Genomic DNA, 24,520 nt, shown 5'->3' on the forward strand with positions numbered 1-24,520 from the left:
AGCATATAAGAACCAAGAAGGGAAAGGTCACCACAATCAGAGGTGTTATTCAGGAGACCACATATCAGAGCTGGTCTTTGAGTGATGGACAAACATCTCTGACGCTCCTGGAGATCTAAGGTCTTCAGTGTACTCACTGTTGAAATAAAAAAAAGAAAGAAAGAAAGAAACCAGGAGAGGGGAACAACACAAAACAGAGAAAAGGAAACAAAAGAGTGAATTAGCATGTATCATGGTTCAAATGTCCCTTGTCCCTCAAGTACTGACCGGTTTCCCTTCCACCCCACCCCACCCCTATGAAAAAACACTGAATAAATCTTAATTAGTTTGGTCCCACCCTTCCTCAGGAGTTTTCAGGGTGGATAACCTATCGCGGTCTGGGCAGCTTAAACTCTAGGCACTCGTGGATAGAGAAAGGAGATTTCCACCCCGGGGGAGGGAGGGGGACTGGGTAGCTCATCAAAATCTTTGAACGTCGGGAATTTCGGAACTCCGGGATTTGGGTCCACCCAGGCAGGGCGGTGAGTGGGTGAGACAGAGCTCAGCCTGCGGTGCTCTCCCCTCAGGCGGCGGATTGCATCCAGTGCGGTCTTCTGCATCTCCGTGATGACCTTCTGAACCTCAATGCGGAAGCTATCACTGAGCCAGCAATAGATGTAGGGATTGTAGCAGGAGCTGCTAATTGCCAGCCAGTGGAGGAAAAAGTAGAGACTATTGTGGCTTGAGATGGTTTCACTGGACAGCAGCACCAAGTAGATGTTAAGGGGGAGCCAGCTGATTGCATAAACAAGCACCACTATCATCAGCATCTTAAGGGTCTGCTTCTTCTTCCCACGCTGGCAGATGTAGGTGTGGATATTGATGTCATCGACAGCATTGTGGATCCACAGCTTCTTAGCCACATGACCATATACAACCACCAGCACCGTCAAAGGTAGCATGAAGAAGAGCAAAAAGGTGCCCAGGTCAAGGTATTTCCAAGTGGATTTTGAAGTATATGGGAAACTGGGGAGGCAGACCGTTTCTTCAGTTACGTTTCTAGGTTATAAAACAGACACAGAAAAGAAAAAATACATCCATCATCTCCGTTCTCTTTTCCTTAAGGACCTCTGCAAGCTACTTACTACCTGGCAGCCTGTCCTTACTGGGGAGATACATTTTGAATGTAAAACCTAGAATTACAATAAAAGAAAAAAAATAAAAAAACAAAAAACCAGGAAGCCTATGTTTCAGCTAGTCCAGATTTTCATGTAATATATAAGGAAACTGACTGACAAACAGAAGAGACTATTTCTAATAAGCTGTTGCCATCAGGGCACTGAAGAACTTGTGAAAACTTACAATTTACAGAAATTCATTTTTGTGCCCACCTTTTGAAAAACACTAACCAAGCTCCTACCCCCTGGCTTATTCTGTGCAGTTTCCAAAATCACAGGTTTCTGGAATTGAAAGCATATCCATCCTGTGTTCTTCTTACCCAATTTCAACATGCTGAAGCTTCTGGTAAATGGCATGTGGCAAAGCAGCGCAGGTGCTCACAATCCAGATGATAATAATGCAAACATTGCCTTGCATCGGAGTAATTCGTGCCTTCAGGGGGTATAACATCACCTGAAAGAAAAGGGATTCCAGCCCAATTCAAAAACTTAAATGAGGATTATTTATTAACCAATTGTCAACTAATATTCCGGGCTAAAAACTTGGTAGATGAATGAATAATGTGTCTCAACAACTAGTAAAGTTGATGGATGGGTGACATTTTGCCTGATCAAGAGCAGCATTAGCCAACGCTGAAAGAAGTATTTGAAGGGGATGTCAGGAATCCAAGTTAACTGACTTTAAAGTTTCTGTCTTGGAAAGTTCTTTAAAGGATGAATGTCTGAAAGCATGACTTATTTTACCTTTATCCTATGTGGATATATAAGCACTCTGCACAACTTCACCTCTCCCCACCTGGGCCCCTTCCTGTCTGCATCTTCGGTCCCTTAATGCGTCATGGCCCCTCCCATCTGCCTCCATTTAAATCCCTCCACATCACTCATTTTCTAGTTCCCTCCCAACTGATCAACTATGTGACTCCTCCCCATTTCTTATCCCCACTTCTGCCCGCCCCTTCTTTCCTTTTACATCATTTCCATCCCGCCTCCCAGCTCTTTTTGCCCCACACCTCATCATTCCCTCCCAATTTGATACTTTAGCTCTCCCTCACAGACTTTAGCCCCACCTTTCAGACTCAACCCACCACCAGGCTCTAAACCACACCCACCTGTGACTCATCCCTTCCCTATTTTTTTTTTTTTCTTCAGCTGGCCCTGCAATGCAGCAAATTAGAAATGTTTTCTAAAAAGAGAAGAGTGCCTTTATATCATTTGTTCATCACCATGCTTCTGTTCCCAGAGTACCACATCAAAGCTAGGAGAATTTTTATCAAATACAGTTCGATGTGTGACGGTCAGTGCTTTAACATCTTGTAGTCTTCCTGATCTGTACTTACACATTCCACATAGATTATTTCAAAGAACTCAAAAGAACTTTTTGATTATTTGTGTTCTTTGCTGTGTTTAACTAGGAGAAAAAACTATCCCTGTACAAAGCCAGAAAGCACATACCCGGTGTCGGTCCAGAGAAATAGCAGCCATGGACATCACGGTTACATAGGCACAAGAGTACTGTGCAAAGCGGCTGAGGTGACATGTCATCTTTCCAAACACCAAGGAATTGCCTAGATAGCGCACCTGTGAGAGAGGGGGCACAGTGAGGCACAGGGTCTCAGACCTGAGGCCTCTCCCATTCCAATCCTTCAAACACAATCACAAACCCCCTTGCTTTACCAAGCTTACCAACATTATTGTGTCAAGAAGCAAAATAATAATAATTTTTTGAAAATCCCCAAACTACAGCTTTCGTGTCCTTACCATCTTCTCCCACTCAAATAGCCCAGCTTGAGCACATTTACAACTGCTATTTACCTCTTTTGAGACCAAGCCCTGTGTCTCAAAGGTGGAGAAACTGAGTCTAGGTTTTTGTGACAAAGCTTAAACTCGCACATGAACAAACAAATGCTTATTTGCAACAGGTGCAGGCTGCCTCCTCAGGCAACCTGCCAAGGCAGGAACTCCGTTCAGCAATGCAACCACAATCATGCCTGTCACCGGTTATCTTTTTTTTATTCCAATTCTCAGATCCTTTGCCACATCTCTCAAACATGCTGCCTGTATGCATTCTCAATACCAATTCAACAGGTTCCAGAGCTCCTTCCCGCCAAGTAACTCCGACCAGTGCAAAGTTATACCTTAGTTCTTGCCCCGCATCCCGAGCCACCCTGCTCAACACCCGGCTTACCATGGTGAAAGGGGAGCTGAGAAGCGCCAGCATCATGTTGGTCACAGAGATATTGACAACGAAGAGGCCGGTAGCGGTGTGCACCCTCTTGTATTTCATAATGACATGATTTAAGACCCAATTGCCTATGATGGCAGCAAAGACCACTATGGTATACCCTATCACTAGCCAAAACTGCACCTGCTCATCCTGGGATATCATCTCCGAAGATACGGGACCTGACAGGTCAGCCAGGTCTCCCGTGTTGTCTGACAATTTATCCATCGCGTGCGGGCCTTTGCGACCACCTTGGCCAATACCAACCACAGATGCGACGTTGGACAAGGCCTGCAGCACCTGGGAGGTGGTGGAGGTGATCAGGTCATCAAAACCACTAGGCACACTAAGAGCCTCGGGGGTCAGCTCATCCCCATAGCCCATGGTGCCCGAGCTCAGGTAAGCCCCTTGGGGCGTTTCTGTGGTCGGGGCGTCCAGCTTGACGCCTTTGGAGGACCGAGAGGTCCTTAAGCTCCTGGATCTGGGAGTACCAGGGGAAACGGAACCCCCGCTGGGCTGTGGGAGGGCTGCGCTCTGCTCGCAGAAGCTCAGCGCGCAGAGGGAGTTCTCAAAAAGTGTGTGAAGCAAGCAGAAAGGAGCGCCAGGAACCAGCAAGAAAGACTGTCCCGACTCGGAGTGGGCAAGTGCACAGAGCTAAACTGCGCAGACCAGCACGGGTCAGGCGACCGCAGCTGGTTCCAAATGGTCCGCCGCCTGCCTCTAAGGCAGGCAGCGCCTGTTTCTAACTGGGGACAGTGTCCGGCGTTGCCCCAGCACCGCTTCTCCTCTGCGCAGTTCCGACTCACTGTCTGTTGTCTTCAATCTGTCCAGAAGTCTGTCCGTCCAAGGCCGGCGGGCGCTGTTGGCAGGGCGGAGGCAGCCGCCGCCACTAGCGCTCCAAGCCGGTGCCCACCGCGCCTTCTGCAGCCGCGCTTTATAGAAAGTCCAGGGGCCCGCGCGGGAGCCAATAGAAAGCTGCGCCTTCACCCCCGCCCAGTGTATCCGGGCAGGGGCGCCTGAGCCGTCGCAAAGTCTTCACCGCCTGAGGCCCCTCCTTCAGGGATCCCTTCTCGGCTATTCTGCTGCAGCTGGAAGTCCAGAGTTACAGTTTCGTATTTCAGCACCCTCCACAATCTCCCTTCTTCACTTCTCCCTTCCCTGTTTGCGCCAGCACCCAAAGCACTGGCTAGGAACCTTGGTGCAGACAACTAAAAGAGGGCTGCGGAGACTACACTGGCGGCTGAACCCATGGTCTGTCCGATAAACTGGATATCTCGGTACCAGTAATGCAGGGAGCCGTCAGGGGAGAGTAGTCTCCAGGAAAGTCCTGAACAAGTTGGATTTTGCAGGGAGAACGGAGCAAGGGGGCAGCTGGAGTGAGAAGGGCCACTCTATAATCTCTGAGCGCCGCAGGAAGTAACAGTCGCTTGGACTGGGGTGAGCTTTGGAGGATGCACTGCTTTCTCCAGCAACAAAACTGCATGAAGTGACCCAGAGCTCTGTTCCCGTCCTCAGGAGGGACTGCGGTCTCTTCCAACCCTCTGGAAGTATCACTTTGGGAATTGGGAGATGGCAGGTCAGTAGGCAGGCTGAAGCCACTTCCCCAGGGGTGGTTGATGATTTGGGAGGCATTTGCATGTGAATGATGCCGTAATATGTAACCTTGGTGGTGGTGGTGGGGGGTGTTGAAGCTTAGTTTTGGGATTACTGTGGGAAAGAGGCTAGGGCTGGTGGTGGAAAGATTGCCTTCACAATTGGGTATTTTAAGCTACCTCTTAGAGAAGGAGTCTAGAAATATTTGAACCACCATTAGAGCAACTGCGTTGGGGTTGGGTGGGGGACACAACAGTCTCCTGAGCCTTTCCGTTAAGAAAGATATCGTCCTTTGCTTGTCATCCCCCAACCTTCCTCCCCGCTATTTTGCAGAGGTTTGGGCAGAAACAAATTTAAGGAAAAACACACACATGCACAAAGAAAGAAAAGCCTAATTGTCAAAACTGGAAGTGAAACTTGAGAAGACTAGCTGTTTAGAGTGTTTTGTTCTGCAGCAGGCTCTCTGTTTGAGAAGTCTGTGTTTCTTTGAATCACATTCTCATGATTTATTAACCACCCTGTATCCCTTAAGGTCTGTAGGGGATGCCTGCAGCTACGTTCCTCTTTTTTTCCTGAGGATTCAGAAGGAGAGCCCCTTAATATCAGCTACGTTAATACCTAGTTATCAAACTAGGCAGAAATGCATCCTTATTGTTATCGTCAATAACCTAATCATCATCATAATGAGGATGACTATCAGCCACTGGCCATGAAGGAGTCAAGCCAAGTGGCTGTGCATGTGTGCTGCATGCGTGTGTGTATGCACACTTTCTATGTGCGTGCGTACTTTGGATGTTTGTGCATACATGAATCCAGAGACGTATGCATGCTTGACCTGGGCACAACTTGCTGTTTGTAAATTAGTGAAGTAAAAAGGGTTAAGGCAGATAGCTGAAGTCTTGCAACCTCTCACACCTCAGATGTGAGAAGATCGTTGCTGATAGATAAACACTAAGTGGCTTAGAAAAGAATCTAACTAAACCTTGATTTTCTGAGTGTTGTGAATGAAGTTCTAGGCTTGATGAAGTTGCATGAGTAGCAAATAATCTCTTAAGGCAAAAGAAAAGAAGAGGAAAGTAACAGGGGAAAGGCTGTCTTTCTCTGCCGGTCCACAGAGCTAAACCACAACAATAAACACATTGAAGGAGTTAACAAATGTTGGCTCTGCCTCATAGTCCTACGCTAGAAAGGGTATTGAGTTAGGAGCTGGAAATCATTGATCTTCAGTGCGATATACCTCTGCAGCAGTTTCCACAGGAAGACTGCCAAGATGTATCAACTGAAAATTCAGAGGACACATTTGCTGGGCCTGAAAGTGAGCTGACTTCCCCCAGGGAATAAATGAAAGGTATGCTGACAGGTAGTTGAAGATAAGACTTTTCTGAAACGGAAATTGAGAAGTACAAATGAACAGTGATGAAGAGCAGATGTGGGAGGGTTGGACAGAAAACACAGTTGCTGACCCTATTAACTGTGGTCCTCAACCTGTAGCCTCTGAGAAATCTGAATCTGAGTCTGTTCCTGAAGCTGTCATAAAGGACTTAGAAATACTTCCCTCTCAGAGATGAAGTGGAGATTTCATGCAACAGTGCTGTCAGATTAGATTTGGCAGAAAGATAAATGCTGCATGTTGGATCACATAAGCATCCCCAAACTTTTGAAAACCCTGCTGTCTCACTCTTTGTCATCTCAGATGCTGGTATCCATGGATCATGAGCATCCTGAAGCCTTACAAGGAATCTTTCAGCAGTCAGCTTACAAAGTCCGATACTAATGTGTCCATCAAATTCATGGTACATCAGGGAGATAGACACCCAGTAATTTGAAGACAGAGAATTGAGAACCGTTTCTGATCTTGAGCTTTTTATGATTGCATGAAATAACCCGTACAAGGAAACAACTGATTCCATGCAGTTATAAGATGTAGTCTGTCGGTGTCATAGGAAGAAGCAGTATATAGGCTAAGGCAAAGGAGCCTTTGCAGAGGAGCTAACATTTGAGCTGGCATATGGAGAATAGGACAGAAATTGGCAGTGACACCAAGTGACCGCAGCCCCTAGGAAGGCAGGAGCAACCACACAAAGAGGAAAAAATGCTCCAGGTTCGCTCCAGAGAAAACAGAACAGGTGATTTTGAGAAGAGGGTTTAACATTTGCTGTATCTGTGAATTTCTCTAGCACTGCAGGCTTTTCTGAGTATTTCCATGGAGATACTGTGGCTTAGAGTTGAGGAAAATAGTTATATTGTACAGCTGAAGAAGAAAGTCAGGCTCCTTGGTAATGCAAAATTTGTAATAAGTACATTAGCTCATTCGATCATTCAAGTTATTTGTCCATCCAGCTCCTAAAAAACTTTTCCTTATATCTCACCCTTTCTCTCCCTTTTCCCTCTCCATTTTTAATTTCACAATACTCAGATGGGTTTAGCATTGTCCTCAAGGTTTGAAATTAAGCCATAGTAACCAAATCATTTTTTTTTTAAATTTTTGGTCTAAGTTTCAAGGAAAGGAGTTCACCCTGCCACATGATGCTCATACCATCTTTGAATAGCTTTGTCTGTTTAGAACCATCCATATCAAGTTATAGCCCAAATACATACCCTTGGAGCTTGAAATCCATTCTAACCCTGCAAATACAAAGAAATATTTCAGACAAAACTGCCCATAGTTCTTATAGTCCCTCTGGAGGTCTAAGTCTTGGTATTATGGGCCATTTACTTTCCGCCCAGCTACATTTCACACTCAGTTTCCTCTCCCTAAAATAGTCACTGCTTCCCTTATTTACCTCCTAATCTATAAACATAGAAACAACCACCTAACCAAACAGAAAGCACACACACAACAGATTAAAAAAAAAAAGTTGCTACATCTTTAGGTAGACCTCATGTAATAGATCCTATAATTGGAGGGCCCTCAGGACTGAATTCAGTTCTCAATGGATTTATGGATACCCCGGTTCCAAGGAAAATGTTGTACCGGCCTTCAGTGGGCTTAAGCATTCAGTAGAGTTTCAGTGATATTTTCCTTCCAAACTCAAGATCTAAGGGAGCCAGGAAGAGCTACAAAAAGTTCCCCGTTGATATCAACATCCATTCGGTCCTACTGACACAAGATGTTCTTTCCCTTACCTTGCTTCTTAACATGTGTTACTAATTTTAACATAAATTTGTCTTCAAGTTCTTTTCTTTCAGTTTACAGTTGGTGCTTTGTCCTTCACACCTGGTGCTTACTTAAAGTTCTTAACGTTTGAGTTTCTGTAATATATGGAAAGATTGGCTAGTGATACTCCCTGTAACTTTCATTGAGATTTTCAAAACCAGGCTAGCCACCAGATTGACACCTCTAGAGATTTTGGGGGTTTCTGACATACACACAAAAAATGCCATTAAAATATTGTGATGATAAAGTCATTAACTTTTACTAAGGTCAGTATCCTCAGTTACATTACCCACAATGGTAGAGGGACAGAGCATGTTTTATTCCGCTACTGGCAGCTCTCTTCTGTGACCACAAGCAATCCATGATGCCTTACATTCAATTTCGTAGTGTTCCAAATACAAAGATAGCCATTGCAATACACAATACTATCTTAGTTTCCCAACTGAAAATAATACCTAGGGGCATCACAGAGCACTATGACAACTGGTAGTAAATGTGATGGCTGTGACCCATGCAACTCTAGGCAGTTTTCCCCCAGAGTCCCAGGAAATAAATGCTCTGGAACTGGCTAGAAAACACAATCCAATTCCAGAGGAAGAATGTTAAATCTGAGATCTGGAAGAGTCCATAGTCACATTTCAAACGAGAACACACATTATCTTATTGCTCACTGCTGGACGCTGGGTGTGGCAGAACTCTGTGAGATAACTAGAGATGAACTCCTTATAATTAGTGAGCTTCATGACTGTCATTTATGTCATTTCTTGAGACTGTGACAGCATCCATTTCCAAGAGGAACCAATTTGTGGCTTGTATATCTACAGAGAGAGGATCACCTATTCACTAAGAAGTAGGGATGGTCCAAATTGCCACTAAGTCAAAACTAGCTTTCTGGTGATGTTCAGCCCGTGTTCCAACTGTATCTGTCTTGGGCAACAGATAATCAATATAATTACTCTTCCACAAGTCAATCCTTCAGATATTTTAAGTGTGTATTTGTGTATCCCTGGAGTTTCGTCCTGCCAAAGAAGTGAGGTAGATGGAATTTTTTTAAAAAAAATACTTATTTATTTTTATTGGAAAGGCAGATATACAGAGAGGAGAGAAAGACAGGGAGATCTTACATCTGTTGATTTACTCCCCAAGAGGACACAGTGGCTGGAGTTGAGCCCATCTGAAGCCAGGAGCCAACAGCTTCTTCCGGGTCTCCTACATGGGTGCGGGGTCCCAAGGCTTTGTATCATTCTCAGTTGCTTTCCCAGGCCACAGGCAGGGAGCTGGATGGGAAGTGGGGCCACCAGGATTAGAACCAGTGCCCATATGGGATCCTGGTGAGTTCAAGGCAAGTACTTTAGCCGCTAGGCTCCTGTGCTGTGACTGCAGATGGAAACCTTTAATTACAGAGGGAGAAATATAGGGAAGAAGGGAAGATGTGTGTGTGTGTGTGTGTGAGAGAGAGAGAGAGAGAGAGAGCGTAGGGTAGGAGAGGGGGAATGAAGGAGAGGAGAGGAAAGATTCCATGTTTGCTTATATATGAACAGTGAGGTGGTAGAAAGCAAGGGAAACAATATCAGACTGCCTATTTTTTCCTGGGTTTCTTTCTGCATAGAGCATACTTCCCTGCAGTAAAAGCAGAAAGAAAAAGCAAGAATTGGAAAGAATAAAGAGAACTGATCTTAGAGAGGGTGTGGAGAGATGATGGGGAAGGCTGCGTTATGCCTATTCATACAGATAGCATGCTGGACACAATACTAGGAATTCTCAAAGAGAAGGCCTGGCTGAAGTTTTCTGCCTAGATTCCAACAGCATACACTTTGGGATTTTAAACTTAGTCCAGAGATTTTCCACCGTCTTTGGTGACTCTATGTGCGTGTGTGTGTTTCTATATGCATGAGTATGTGCATCCCTAACTAAGTTAACTCAAGAATTCCACTCTAACACAAAATACTCACCCTCAGGTATCTCTATTCATAGTTTGAATGACCTGTCCTTTGCATACCCCTAATAATGTGGAGCTTTGAACTGTGGGATCAGCCTAATTTCTACTAAGGTAGCTCTAGCAAATGCATCCTCCTAAGAAGATGAGATCTTTTTTTTTTTTTTTTTCAATTTCAAATCACAGTAACGATTCTTTCCCTGTGGTCCCTATAATCAGCCCATTTTATTTTCCACATCAGTGTTTCAACTACTTGAAGATGACAAATTGATCTCCACCTGAGACTTTTCTCACTCCTTGCACGTTAATCCTGGCCACTTTCTCAAGCAACAGTGGTCGTAATACAAAGATGGAATCCTGAGAAAGTCTGAAAAATAGATACAAGGGGATTACTGAGACTAGCTCATCTTGCCTCCTCAGCATGCATAGGTGGGAATTGAGGCTTAAAAAAGATTCCTGATTGGAGCTAGTGAGCTCGGGCGTCTGCTGTTTTCCTGTACTGCTGTCTTCCTCACAGTTCCACATCTCCATTTAATTGGAGTTCAGGAAATGATCACTTAATATGTTAGCATTCAATGAGGTAATTATGCTTGTGCTCCTACAGGATTTAAATCACAAAGTCAAAAGGCAGTAGAGCTGACAGAGAACAGGGAGTTCTAAGCCCACCTTTTTAATGCACTGGGACACTAAAGCCAAAATAGTGAAAACCAATAACCAAAAGCAAAAATTATTCTTAGGATCCACGTCTCCTACCTGCTATTCTTATTTATTCAACTTCTCCAAGTTTTCATTTCTGTGACTTTGGGTTCTTCTATCTTGTTGCTATGCCTTAGTTCTTCCTCTCTGAAAAGAGCATATACTGGTGTGTTATCTTTTGACACACAGTAGGCCTTCAATAGAAGTAAGCTAAAAGTACAAGTTAACAAATGAATACTTGCTTTATCTTGGAATCTTCAATCAGGGAAGTTCCAATCAGAGAGCTGATCAATCTGCTCGTTTCTTTTGGTTCAGAGAACTGTGTGTTCCAAACTGTGTCTTTTTAAAATTCAGAGTTGCTAGCAGGGATCCCTGCGTCCCATTTTCTTCGTGGTTCACAATGTTATCTGTGCTGGGTCTTAATCATTTCTGGACCTCAGTTTCCTTTCCCTTTCCGTAAAACTAGAAGAGTTGTTTCAGTTTCATAGGGGCTCTCTCCACATAAATATATTACAATAGCCTTAATTTCCATTACACACAATATTTCAAACAGCAAATGTGGTGTAAAATTAACCAAAGATGTGCCAAATCACCATCCCTACTATTGTCCTGTATAAATGAATCTGAGCTTGAGAGGAAAGGAGAGTATGTTCTTAGAGGTATGCTAGAACCCATGATAATATAGTAGTGACTGGAATAATGATAATAGCAGTTAAAATTATCAGCCCCAATCTTCTCTCTCAATTTATTCCTTGGAACAGACAGACAAGTAAATAAAAACCTGTGTAGAGGCCACTTTGGAGAGGATACATAGAAAGGCAGAAACATAAGACAATGAAGTGTGAGGCTGAGGTCCAGAAACTTTGCAAATACGTTAACTTCAAATCCTCTTTAACAAAAAAAATGCATCAGTTGCCAAACTTTTTATTAAACATGTATCCACTGTGTGACAGACCTATTCAGGTAACGTGTACATAGAAACGAAAAAGACAAAGTCTCTATCCTCTTGGCATTTCCTTTTCAATGAAAAAAGACTGACAATGGATAAATAAGCAAATAAGCAAGAGGATCATTCATCCTAGCAAATACAATGACAAAAACTAATAAACTCATAGAATCTGATGCATACATGGCCCATAGACTGGACGAACTAGGGCATCATACAATTGTGATAGTCAGCTGAGACTTAAATGATAAAGTAACAATTTGATAAACATTTGACAAAACATTGGGGGTGTAGTGGGTTAAGCTCCTACTCGTCATACAAGCATCTCACATCAGTGCCAATTTAATCCTGGAAAATCAATGGAAGATAGCCCAAGTGGTTTGGCCCTTGTCACCTGGGTGGGAGACCTGGATGGAATTCTGGACTCCTGGTTTCAGCCTGATCCAGATTTGGCTGTGAAACCCATCAGAGAAATGGACCATGGAGGGAAGGTCTGCATGTCTCTCCTTCTCTATCACTCTGTCATTTAAATAAATAAATACATTTCTTTAAAAATTATAGATGGGAGAGATACAAATAAAAATCACATTGGGATCCACCTAAATTTCAGTGTGATTGGAATACATCCAGAAATCTACTAACAACACTTTTAGTGTGGATGTGGGAAGAAGGGTATCCTACTCCACCGTTGGAGTAGGCTAGTGCAGTCACTATCTAAGTATGGATAGTGCTAAGACAACTGAAAATGAAGCTTTCATATGACTAAGCTATCCCACTTTTGGGAATATATCCAAAGGAAGTAAAATCTATCATACGAGAAAGTGATTTGAAATCCTTTATTTACACAATCTAAGTACAATCTGTATTTATACAATGTACAATAATGAAGACATGGAGACAACCCAGATGCCTGTCAAAAGAGGAATGGATAAAGGAACTGTGGTATATCTACTCCATGGATTCAATTTAAAAAATGCAATTCTATCATTTGCAACAAAAAATGGTCCAAAATAGAGACCATTATGCTCAGTGAAATAAGCCAATCCCAAAAGGACAGGTAGCATATGTTCTCTGTGATATTTTAAAATCTTTATAGATTTAAAAATATCGGTAAACAAGTATATACATATATAGATAAACTGTATAATGGAGACTTGCATACTTGGAAGTGAATGCACATTACAGTATGCACCTCTACTCCTGAATAAAAGGACTTCCAATGAAACTGCTAAATACATCTTTGCAATAGGATGATACAGTTTCTACTCTTGTCTATACCTACAATGTCATGGCACAAAATAGCATAATGAAGCACTTTTGACTGTTGCTGAAGGACTATACTATTGTGATAATATGGGGGAAAACAATGGAGGGGATGGGAAATCCCTGTCCATGTGGAATTATATCATGATAAATAAATAAGTTAGTAAGTAAATAGAAAAATATATAGGTGGGAAGAATGACCCTAGGCAGAAGGAAGAGCAAATGCAAAGGCCCTGAGGTAGGAACAAGCTTGGAGTTATTAATAAACTGGAGAAAGGTGGACATACTGTTGCCTATGGGTTAAGCTGCCATTTTGCAAGACTATACCACTTATCAGAGTGTCAGGGATCAAGACCTGCTCCCATTTCCCATGCAATTTTCCACTAACGTACCTAGGAGGGCAGTAGACGATGCCCCAAGTATTTGGGTCCCTGCCACCAACATGAATACCGTTATTGGAGTTCTTGACTCTTGGTTTCAGCCAGGCTCTTGTGGCCATTTGGAAAATGAATAAGCAGATAAGTGATCTTGCAGATCTCTTTATCTCTCCCTTTTAAATGAATAATAATAATAAAGATATAAACTTTAAAGACTGAACGGGAAGAATGCCAGCATAGGAACAGAGAATAACAAATGAAGAGAAAGTAATTTCTGAGACTTGTCATTTTCAAAAAGCAAAAGGTATAACAATAATAGATCCTTACCAATGTAGAATGTCTGCTAGTTCCTCAAACGCTTTATTAACCATCATTCCATTTTATGATAACAGTCCCTTACAGACATGTGAAGTTAGCCTCATTTTATTGGAAAGACAAAATGAGACATGAAAAATGTAAGTTATGCGAACTTATTCAAAGAATCAGGTTTTAACAAAGCAAGGTTTTTGTTTTTGTTTTTTTTTTTTTTGCCCTGACTCTGTGTTAGTTCCTATTATTATATCTCCCCTCTCCCAAGCCAACTGCAATGTTGTAACATTTTTCTCCCTAAACCTGAACAACTGACAGGCAAGTCCGGGAGGTTGAAGAGATCAGCAAACCATGAAGCGCAGTCACACATCGATGCATTGACTGTGCAGGTTTATTGTGTATGCTATTGGAGTTCAACCTCTATTGGTGTCAGTGGTCCTTAACACTGCAGGTAGGACATTGGACACCAAGACAAGTGAAGGAGCTTGGGTTGAAAAGTATAGTTAGGGATTCAGGCAGCATTCGGTGATGCTGTCCAGAGAAGGCAGTGTGCTTGGCAGAAATCATTTCCTATTGAAAGCGTATTATTTCAAATAACTTTAAAGACATAATTCATATTCCTCTCACAAGAGATCACCTCACAGCCATCTGCCCATCATCTTTCTTCAGCTGATGAATGGAGATTTAAGCAAGTTATTATTGTTTTGTATTTTTTGCATTTTTAAAAAGGCAATGTTTACTAAATTTATTCAGATTGGGAACACTCTCCCTCCCTCTTTCACACTGCTGATCCTGACGTCTCTTTTTTAATGAAAAGAACATTAGTCTTTGCTGCCAGGAAATCAGGGGTTTGGTTCCCTCTTGGTTTATTTCTCCTTGTATAAATTCAGACAAGTCACCAAACACTTCACAATCTTGATTTCCTGAGCAGTAAAATTAGCATAATAATTTGTGCCCTGCTACTGCCAAAAGATTATTGTGAGGTTCCTATGTAGGCAAGGTATTGTTTCTGTTGTGCATTTGCATCGTCACTTTACATATTCTTATTTCTTGCACCACTTTGTCAGATGCTCATCTCCCTGCCATGAGTATTTCAACTTTTGAACTCAGGAATTACTTACCAATTACTTTGCTACCACTATGGAAGGCAAGTGAGAATTTTTTTGCCATGAACTGATAAATAGGAATAACTCAAGCTCTTTTGCCTGGGATCCAAATGGAAGAGAATAAAATAAAGATCACTAATAAGGAAAGACAAATAGATAAATAGGCCTTCTTTTATTTTTACTTTACCTCAGGACACTAGCCTTTTGGGTAACACCTGGCCCCATGAAACTCAAAATGGTATTCCAGGCAGCACCATGGCATGTTAATATCTGGGAGTTCAGGAGAAATGCAGTTTCAGGCCCCACTATACAACGCTTACAAAATAAAATCTGCATTTTTAAACAATTCTTCAAGCAATCGGTATGCAAATAGACTTTGAGAAACCTTGCACAAGTCCACAAGTCCAAATATGACACGCTTTTGGAGGCACTTATTTTAATTTCAATCAATGCAAAGTTAACTAGCCTTGCAAAAACAAAAACGAAATAAAAAATAGCCCACTAGTTTTCAAACTTGATCACACATTAGAATTTTCTGATTAGTTATAGCTAATACAGATGCTTGAGTCTAACCTCTAACCTCCCAAACTTTTTTTGGGATTTATCTTTTGGAGGTCTGGGTATTGGAAAATTTTAAAAGTTTGTCAGAGAATCCCGATGTGGATGAAAATTTGAAAGACTTGGCAATTTTTGAGACCCACTGTGTAAAAATGGCTCACATGAGTATGAAATGATACTTGTAATCAGAATAATTAGTATTTTCGTTGTTATTGGGGTTTAGATGTATTTGTCCCCTCAAAAGCTTTATTATGTGTCAGGAGGCTGAGGCATATCACATTGGTTAAGAGGAGCTGAGTAGGAGGAGCTCAGGTTCCTGGGGATGCTGTCCTTCTGAAGTGGGTGTTTACAAGAAACTATAAATACCCTGAGCCTAATCCTTGCATCTCTCTCTGCTTCTTGTATTATCATATGATTTCTTCCTTTGGAATGTACCATGGGGTACTCTCAAGTGCCTGCAACATGGTATTTGGATTTCTAGCCTCCAAACCATGAAAGAATGTGCAGTGCAGTTTAAACAAGCAGAAAATAACACTCATTAAATGTAGGAAATGCATGGAGAAATCAGAATATGAAGACAAAGTGCACTCTGCCAGGGTAGAAGTGTGTACCCAGGCCTCCTTGCTTCTGCCAAGTATCATGTTCTGATAACCGTGCCTCAGCAGGCTAAGAATTTAATTGCAATTAAAAATGCGACTTTCCATTTGTCTTTTATATCATTGAAGGGGGTTTTATGCTAGCTGGACAGAAAACAGAGCTTTACGTTGCTCTTGAAGATTGAGAGTAAATAGTCACTCCTTTCATGTAGTTGCAACACAGTTTCTTTGCTTGCACACGAAGCATTCTAGTATTGGCATAGGTAACATTTTAATTAATTAATTAATTGATGCTTTTATTTTATTTATATAAAGTGCACAATTTTCATTTATATCACAATAAACAGATCTATGGGCATAGTGATACTTCCTGCCCCATCCTCATTCCTGCCCGTGTTTCATACCCACCATCATCCTTTTCCTTTTATTTTTTACAATGATATATTTGAAGTTCACTTGGGAAATGCAGATTTAACCTTCCATTAGCAAAGAATTCAACAAATACCAAATAGAAAAGAAAATTACTGAGCCTCAATCGTATAGACAAAGGTTATAAACAATAATCTAATCTCAAAATGTCCACCTCACTTACATAGGTAACATTTTCTGCATCCATTTTCTTGCCAAAGATTCTTGTCTTTCATTCATTTTATGACTAAATATTATTCTATAATGTATACATACCACATTCTCTTTATCCAGCCATTCAGTTGTGCACATCTGGGTTGATTTCACAGCTTGGCTATTATGAATTGAGCTGCCATGGAGATGCAGACAAGTCTTTCATATGCTGATTTCAATTCCTTTGAGACAATTCCCAGGAGTGGAGTGCCTGGGTCATATGGTAAATCTTTTTTTTTTTTTTCCAGATTTCTGAGGAATCTCCAAACTGTCCTCCATATGTAATAGCTTAAGTAGTTTACATTTCCATCAACAATGTATTCCTTTTCCCTCACATCCTACTTAACATTTATTATTTTTTGATTTTTGGATGATAGTTATTCTCACTGGGTTGAAGCCAAACTTCATTGTGGCTTTTATTTGCATTTGCCTGTGACTAGAGCTTTCCAGAATTTTCCTATGTGTCTGCTGGCTGTTTTAAACATTGCTGTTGCAAGATTTGTGCAAACAATCCACCTTTTTTGATGCCACCATGCCATATCAGAGTGCTGGTTCAAGTTTTGACTGCTCTGGTTTCTATCCAGTTTCCTGCTGATGTACCTGAGACAGCAGAAGTTGATGGCCCAAGTACATGAACCCATACTTTTCATTTAGGATATTGGGGTGGAGTTCCTGGCTTGCAGTTTCACCATGGCCCAGACCTAGCTCTTGCAGCCACTTGGGGGAGAGAACCAATGGACAGAAAATGTCTCTTACTTTCTCTCCATCTCTGTCTGTTGTTGTTGTTTTTGTTTACATAAATACATCTTTTTCAAAAATAAAACCACTATCCTAAAGCATTACAACTTAGTAAAAAAAAAAAAAAAAGCAGGTTCGGATTTAATGGTCCCACTTTACAATTCCAACAATTAAGACTCACAGGTTAAGAAAACATGCCTAAAATCACTAAGTGATAAATAAGTAATAAGTGACAAATAAGATATTAAGGTAAATCTTAGCTAAATCTTCTGATAAGCTATTTAGATCTATTTTTCCTAAAAGCAAATCAATCCAGATGGAGTTATTTTGAAAATTTTGATACAGGAAAAAAGTATAAAAGAATGTAGAGTAGGTACATTTCACTCATCCTCTCATTCGTTTGATCTACAAATACCAAGCTTCTATTTTTCCCAAGCCTTCTTTTCAATCTTGAGGTACTGATATGAATAAAACATGACCTTTGAGTTTGAGAATTGATTTTCCAATAGTGTGACAATCAAGTCTACAATGAATATCACGCAGTACAGTAAAGATCATGAATTGAAGGCAGTGATGAAGCACTAGTGATCTGGGGTGGTTAATGCCTGAACTGATCCAGCCACACATCTGATTTAAAAGTTATGTTACATTGTAAGTTTCTTATATCTCTACAGTGATAGTTTGAGCTGCAGAGCCTCTAATGCAACACATAGTGTATCTCCAGAAATGATAATTCAGCAGAAAAGGAGAGTTACAGATCTCTAATTTTTAAACAAAAACCCGAATTATGCCCTTTTTCTTATTTGACAGCCTCAGTAACTTGGAATCACTTGACATGGGCTGCAGTGATTACACAGCTCCAGATACCTTGAATTACCACTGTTGCTGTGTGGACTCAGCAAACTTTTGGATCCCCAATTACATTATTTCTAACCTCTTTCAGATATTGCCTAATTTCCACTGGCATAACTCTGTAATGAATCTTTTCACTTTTCCCTGCCATCTGCCAAAATCATCGTGGACATTTTAATACCCAAGAAGTTCTGTCTTCTTCGAGACTTTATCTTTCGAATATCTACTGTATCCCAGATGTTTGCTGCGTAGTTCAGGAAAGACAAATTAATTTATTATTTATTAATTATTTCCCCCCCAAAGTAAAAATTTCACATGAAATAAGACCTGGGAAGGAAAATGCTAACAAACCTTCGAACATGTGCGAAAAAGTGGGAGGTGATTTAGTCATCAGTGTCCAAGAAGGCTTCCCTGATGAAGGGACCTAAATTATTGTTTGGATAAATAGCAGAAACCAATTAGGTAAAAAGTGTGTGTGTATTATGATGAATGAAGATGTTCCAGATATAGTAGCATGTGAAGGGTCTTTGAGGCAGGAGAGAAAACTATACATTCAAGATATTGAAACAAGGACAATGATGTTGCAGTCCAGGAAATGAGGGACTATGTGGCAAAAGAAGATCTGGAGAGGTAGACCAAGCCACACAATATAAAACCTTCAGGCCTCAGTAGGTATTTTGGTCCTCGTTCTAAAAGTAATAGAATAAAACTATTAACGTGTTTCTAAGAAAATACAGAGGTAGGCAAAGTGATCAGAAGAAGATTTTGAGAAAATAAGTTTTGCTATAGTGTGATGAGCAGAAGTAAAGAGCATGAGCTCATATAACTGATGAAAGTTTGTTTTAATAGTCCAAATGAGAGAATAAATTTATCGAAATCATATTGTTAGAAATAATGACAAAGGATATTTAGCTGTTGGATATCATTGACAGGGAGTGATGACAAATTGGATATTTTGTTTAGGGACAAATGTTAATGGAGAACCCACGGTGAATAGAGCCCATAGATGAAGACCATGGTTAGTGATGTTGAGATGGTGGAAACATTTTGGCATCCAAGTGGAAAAGTTGTATATTGATATCTACTATTCAAAAAGGAGGATTGGGCTGCACATAGATTTTAGAAGCTTTATAGTATACGAGTATTCATCAACAAGTTCATGAAAAATGTAAAAGGTAAGTTTATTATGATGTAAAATCCTTTGAAATTTTAAAAGTATTTTTTTTCTTAATAGGTATTTTTCATGAACATATTAAAGAAGACACTACCTATTAGTTATAATCAAAACCAAAGTCTTGGGATGAACACCGTGGGATATCACTATGGATAAAGTAACTACAAAGAGAATAAAGTGCTATGGCATACTGTGAACTAAAGGAGAGGTCTCTGCCATGTAGAAGAAACACATGAATTTTATGGGGCACCAGAATGGGTGACAAAGAGCATTTTCTAGTAGCTTGAATCCTCCTGAGAAAGAATTGTGTAACTGGAAGATCACATATGCGACTGGTACATGAAAACTGAATGGATTTCCACCGGAGATGCTCCACAAAGCCTTCAAGAATTAAGTAAGCAAGATGACACTAGATGTCCTCTAAAATGTGACACCATCCTTAACTCAGACCCAAATGATACAAAATGGCACCTTTAAATATACAAAGAAGTGGGTCTGGCACAGTAACCTACTGGCTAAAAGTCCCCGTGTTCCATGTGCTAGGATCCCATATGGGCACTCCACTTACTGCCCAGCTCCCTGCTTGTGACCTGGGAAAGCAGTCAAGGACAACCCAAAGCCTTGGGACCCTGTACATGCATGGGAGACCTGGAAGAAGCTCCTGGCTCCTGGCTTCAGATGGGCTCAGCTCCAGCCATTATGGCCACTTGGGGAGTAAACCAGTGCATGGAAAATCTTTGTCTCTCATTCTCTCTGTAAATCTGCCTTTCCAGTAAAAAATAAATACATCTTTAAAATATACATATATGCAAAGAAGCAAAACATTAGTTTCTGTCTTTGCAGAAGAGAAACTTGGGTCCAATATTTCAAAGTGACACTTTTTCTCATGTGGCCAATCCCAAAGTGCAAAGCTGACTTAATATTCTCTGCATCTCAGGGCCACCTGATATATATGAAACTGTCGCATGACTGTTAAAGTCTTTACCTGAGTTCCTCTGGAAAAATTCAGCATCAGTTTAGCTTCCTGAATGACAACTTCTTTCACAAACCCTGGAATGTTCTGGGAAAGGAACAAATATTGAGCACTCACCATGCTCCAAGCACTTTAAATCAAAATCAAAATAATAAGTCAAAATAATAGCTATTACTTTCATCATTTCCTTGAACATCCAGAGATCAAGTGACTTGTTTAAGGTCATGTAAATAGAAAATAGCAGAACAAGTGTTTTTATTTATTGATTGATTCATTCATTCCAAATTTTCCTTTTTGTCATCATCCTGTATCTGGGAGAAGTGGAGAAATAAGAGAAAAAGCCACATGCGACCTCGCAACTGTCTCAGTACCTGGGAATAGGGAACGTCATCCCAGGATCACTGATGTTCTGCTTAAGTGGTTTTGGTAGTTCTGAAATGCTGTCAATCTTACCAGTACAAGGATGAGGAAATCCTTCCAAGGTCCGCTGACTAACGTATTTCACCTTAGAGTCTCCATTCACCCAGATACTTGATGTCAACACTTGGCTCGGATAGTTCAGCAAATTGTTCTGTCTTCCTTCCTCTGGATGGTGCCAACTGTCCTCTACAGTCCCCAAAGAACTGCCATGTCTTCCATGTGCATCTGGACATGCTATTCACTGCTCCATCTTAGCCACTGAGGAAGCCAGGTTCTGACCCATGCACTCCACAGTCAGACCATTGAACCTGCAATTCTCTCCATGGTTGGGGTTCTGAGACCAGCAGTTCAGCTGGAAGTATCCCCACAGTAACTTCATCTGAGGCCATCCCAGGCCTGACTCTTGTGTGTGATTGCTAGTGTGAGATCTGGCTCAGTCTGTCACCCATATCAGCCTATACAGACACACTGGGTCAGTTCTATCTCCAACCCTGTCTCTTATGTAAACCAGTGGATCCTGAGACCCAGCCTAACCCTACCCTCCACATACTTGACCCTCAGGTTCATTAGTGAGAACTGCAGGCTAGTTGGGATAAACCCCAATAATCCCCACCCAGTCCTGTTCCAGTCCTGGTCCTGTGCTTGCCACTGTGTGCAGCAGACTGGTCCAATCTGTCCCACATCTCATTCAGCTGTTGTACACATCAAAAGGGAATTGGAGCCTAGCTCAACCAAATTGACCCCATTATCCAGCAGACATGCATGCCAGTGGGTACCACCATTTTTGTAGCCAGCCCCAGCCCCAGCCCTGATTCTCAAGCTCACCAGTGGGACTTGCAGCCCATCAGATAGGTGCTCACATTTTTTGTACTAGGTCCACTCTCAGTCCCAGATCTTGCACTCTCCAGGTGGTTCTGCAGTCTAGCTTAACAGGATTTGCCTCCAGTTCCAGCACTTGCAAACCAGTACTTCGGCAAAGCCCAACCAGCCTGCACTTACTCTATGTATGTACTAGTGGCTACAGTTTGGTTAGCCCAGCTAGCTCTCCCCCTAACCCAGCTCACATGCAGTCCAACAGGTGTTGCAACCCTGCCAGGAGTTGTTACATTCACTAGTTGGAGCAGAGGCTCAACAGGCGAGCCCCTGCTGCCTCTCTCAGCATCGGGCTTGCACCCTCCCCTCAGGTCTCAGGTGTGCTGCTTGATGCAGTAGCACAGTCTGGCATGGCCCTCCTGACCTCGACATTTGCCAGTGGGTGCTGTAGCCTGGCCCAGCCCGGTCTGCATCCAGTTCCAGCTCATGCTGGTAGGTGCTACAGCCTAGCCCAGCCCAGCTAGCACTCAGTCCCAGTCTTAATGTGAACTGCTGTTATTGCAGCCCAATTTGGCCTATCCTATAACCCATCCTGATTCTCTCATCGGCCAGTGGATATTATGAACTGGCCCAGCCTGGTCCACCCTCAGACTTGACCCACATGTATGCCAGTGGGTGTTGTATCCTGGCCTGGTCTGGGCTGCTCCCTGCCTTGGATCTTGGGCTCACCTGCAGGGACTGCATTCTGACATAAAAGTCCCCAAGCTCTAATATCAGATGTTCTCTCAGTGGCAAGTCTCATACACACTGTTGGGTCCTTGGTTCACCTACTGTGACAGGAACAGTGGCCTACACCCATTCCGGCTCTTACTATTGGGTGCTACAACCCAGCCACACTTGGTCCATATCCAGACACAGCTCTGAAGTGGCTCGGCGGTGCTCAGGGCTAACCTAGACTGTCCTACACCCACCCTGGCTTTCATGATCACCAATGGGTGTCCCAGTCTAGCCCAGTCTGGCGTACCACAGATCCAGTCCACATCCATGCTAAGGGAGACTGCAGTCATGTCCAACCCAGTACACTGCCCCCATTCCAGCTCTTAGGCTCACCAGTGGGAACCACAACCCAGCCGGGATGTCTCTTTGTCTCCCCAACCAGGCCTGTTCCCAGTCACAGATCTTGCACATACCAGTGGTTGCTCTGACCCAGCTTGGCAAAACCCATCCCCCGTCTTGGCTTTTGCCATTGGATGCCTTAGTGTGACCTGTCCTGGCATGCCCCCAGTCCCAACTCTCAGTAGAGTGTGCTACAGCCTAGCCCTCTGTGCTCTACTTCCATCCCTGACTCATGCAAGCCAGTAGGTGTGATAACCTAGCTCAGGATGATCTGCACTCCAGTCTGGCTCCGGCACATGCTAGTGTGGTAATGTTTGACCCAGCTCTGCCAAGTCTGCCCCCCTCCAGAACCAAACCACATACTTGCCAACGAGTGGAGCTACCTTGCCTGGTCTTCCCAACACCTAGGCCTGAATCATATGCTCACAAGCAGGGCCTATGTCCCAGCAGGTGTGTTTCCCAAGTGCCCCTCCCAGACCCAGATCTCACTTGTGCCAGCAGGTGTCAGACCCTTCCTGGCATAGTCTGCCCCCTCCAACCGGGCCTGTGTATGAGCTGGTGGATGATGTGGCCCAGTCCACCCCGCACTCTATTCTCGGGTGTGCCTGTGGGTGTCACAGCCTGGACCAGCCTGGTCTTTTCCAACCCTATACCCATGAGTGTTGGAGGGTTCCATGGTCATGCCTAACTCAGCCCGTCACTACTCCTGGCTCTAAATCTGGGATTGCAGTTTCACATGGGTGGGCCCATATATCCACCAAAGAATTTGCTCCTAGACCTGATTCTCTCAAGTGTTGACTAGTTTCATGGCCCAGCCTAACATTACCTGCTCTCTGTTTTTACTCTCATTGGCAGTTACTATGATCTAGCCTTGCCAGATAGGCCCCCAGCCCTAGCTTTAGCGTGCACTGTTGAGTAGTGGTCAGTGATAGTTGATGCTATATAGCCAAGCTGAGGTCTCCTCTGTGGGCTAATGCATTAGTCTAACCCTTAAATGTTCTCCAGTTACACCCTCCCAAACCACTCAGTCTTGCCTCCCTTGCTTACCTGCAAGTACAGTGGACTTGTTGACGGAAGTTCCTCAGTAGTTATCTCTCACCTGCAACATAACTCCCTCAGTGGCCCTCCCTCCGATACATCTACTTACCCCATTTCCTGGGCAATCCACAGCGCCTGTGCCCCAGCCCAGTGTTCAGAAACCCAGTTTTCCATCGTGGTGGTATGCTGGCCTGGAACTCTGCCCGCCCGTTAGGGTCCCAAGCTCATGGCATGGAAACTTGTCCCTCTGTCCACTCAAGTTCCTCTTCCATTCAAAATGCCCCATGCCGGATCCACTAGCACACTGCACCAGGATATTAACCTGGGCCTCTCCCCTTTTCTCCCCAAATCCTCCTGGGACATAGCGTGTGGAGAAATCCCCAGGCTTACTCCAGCTGCCTCCACATGTGCCCCCAGCTCTCTACACGCTCCGTCCTGCACTATCCCCTAGGCCCACTGTGAAATACCTCTAGGCCTCCACAAGCCCATTCATTCGCAGTGGGCAGAATGGCCAGAGAGGTGTTTCTAACCAGATGTTTTTAGACAAGAAATCCAAGAAATCCAACGGACTGAATCTTAGCTTCAGGTTATTCACACCTGCCTCATAAGCAAAATCTTCAGTATCATTCACACTTGGGGACCTTGTTGACCAGATTGATTTTTAACATATTTATCTTGAAATCATTTTATACTCATAAGAAGCTACAAGAATGTCAGTCTTCATCTTCTTGTACTTCCACTTATTTTCCCCCAATGCTAACACTTTACATAGCCATAATATATTATTGATATAAAGTTCCGAACACTAGCACTGCAATGATACTAGTAATACCAGCAAAATTACAGAAACTGGGACCAGT

The 24,520-nt window shown here is 42.7% G+C and overlaps 1 protein-coding gene across 1 annotated transcript; it reads right to left on the minus strand.

Moving 5' to 3' along the window:
* Positions 1–386: 386 nt before the first annotated feature.
* On the minus strand, positions 387–23,834 carry LOC121171749 (probable G-protein coupled receptor 83). Its single transcript, XM_041003442.1, has 6 exons — positions 23,770–23,834; positions 20,286–20,403; positions 3,343–4,008; positions 2,610–2,735; positions 1,478–1,611; positions 387–1,038 (listed from the first exon to the last, which is right to left on the minus strand). Exons 1-6 carry the CDS (start codon positions 23,832–23,834, stop codon positions 387–389), a joined length of 1,761 nt encoding a protein of 586 aa, XP_040859376.1.
* Between the last annotated feature and the right edge of the window lie 686 nt (positions 23,835–24,520).

Source organism: Ochotona curzoniae, unplaced genomic scaffold (genome assembly GCF_017591425.1).
Source record: "Ochotona curzoniae isolate NIBS_2020 unplaced genomic scaffold, NIBS_Ocur_1.0 contig_1274, whole genome shotgun sequence".
NCBI classification, from domain to species: Eukaryota; Metazoa; Chordata; class Mammalia; order Lagomorpha; family Ochotonidae; genus Ochotona; species Ochotona curzoniae.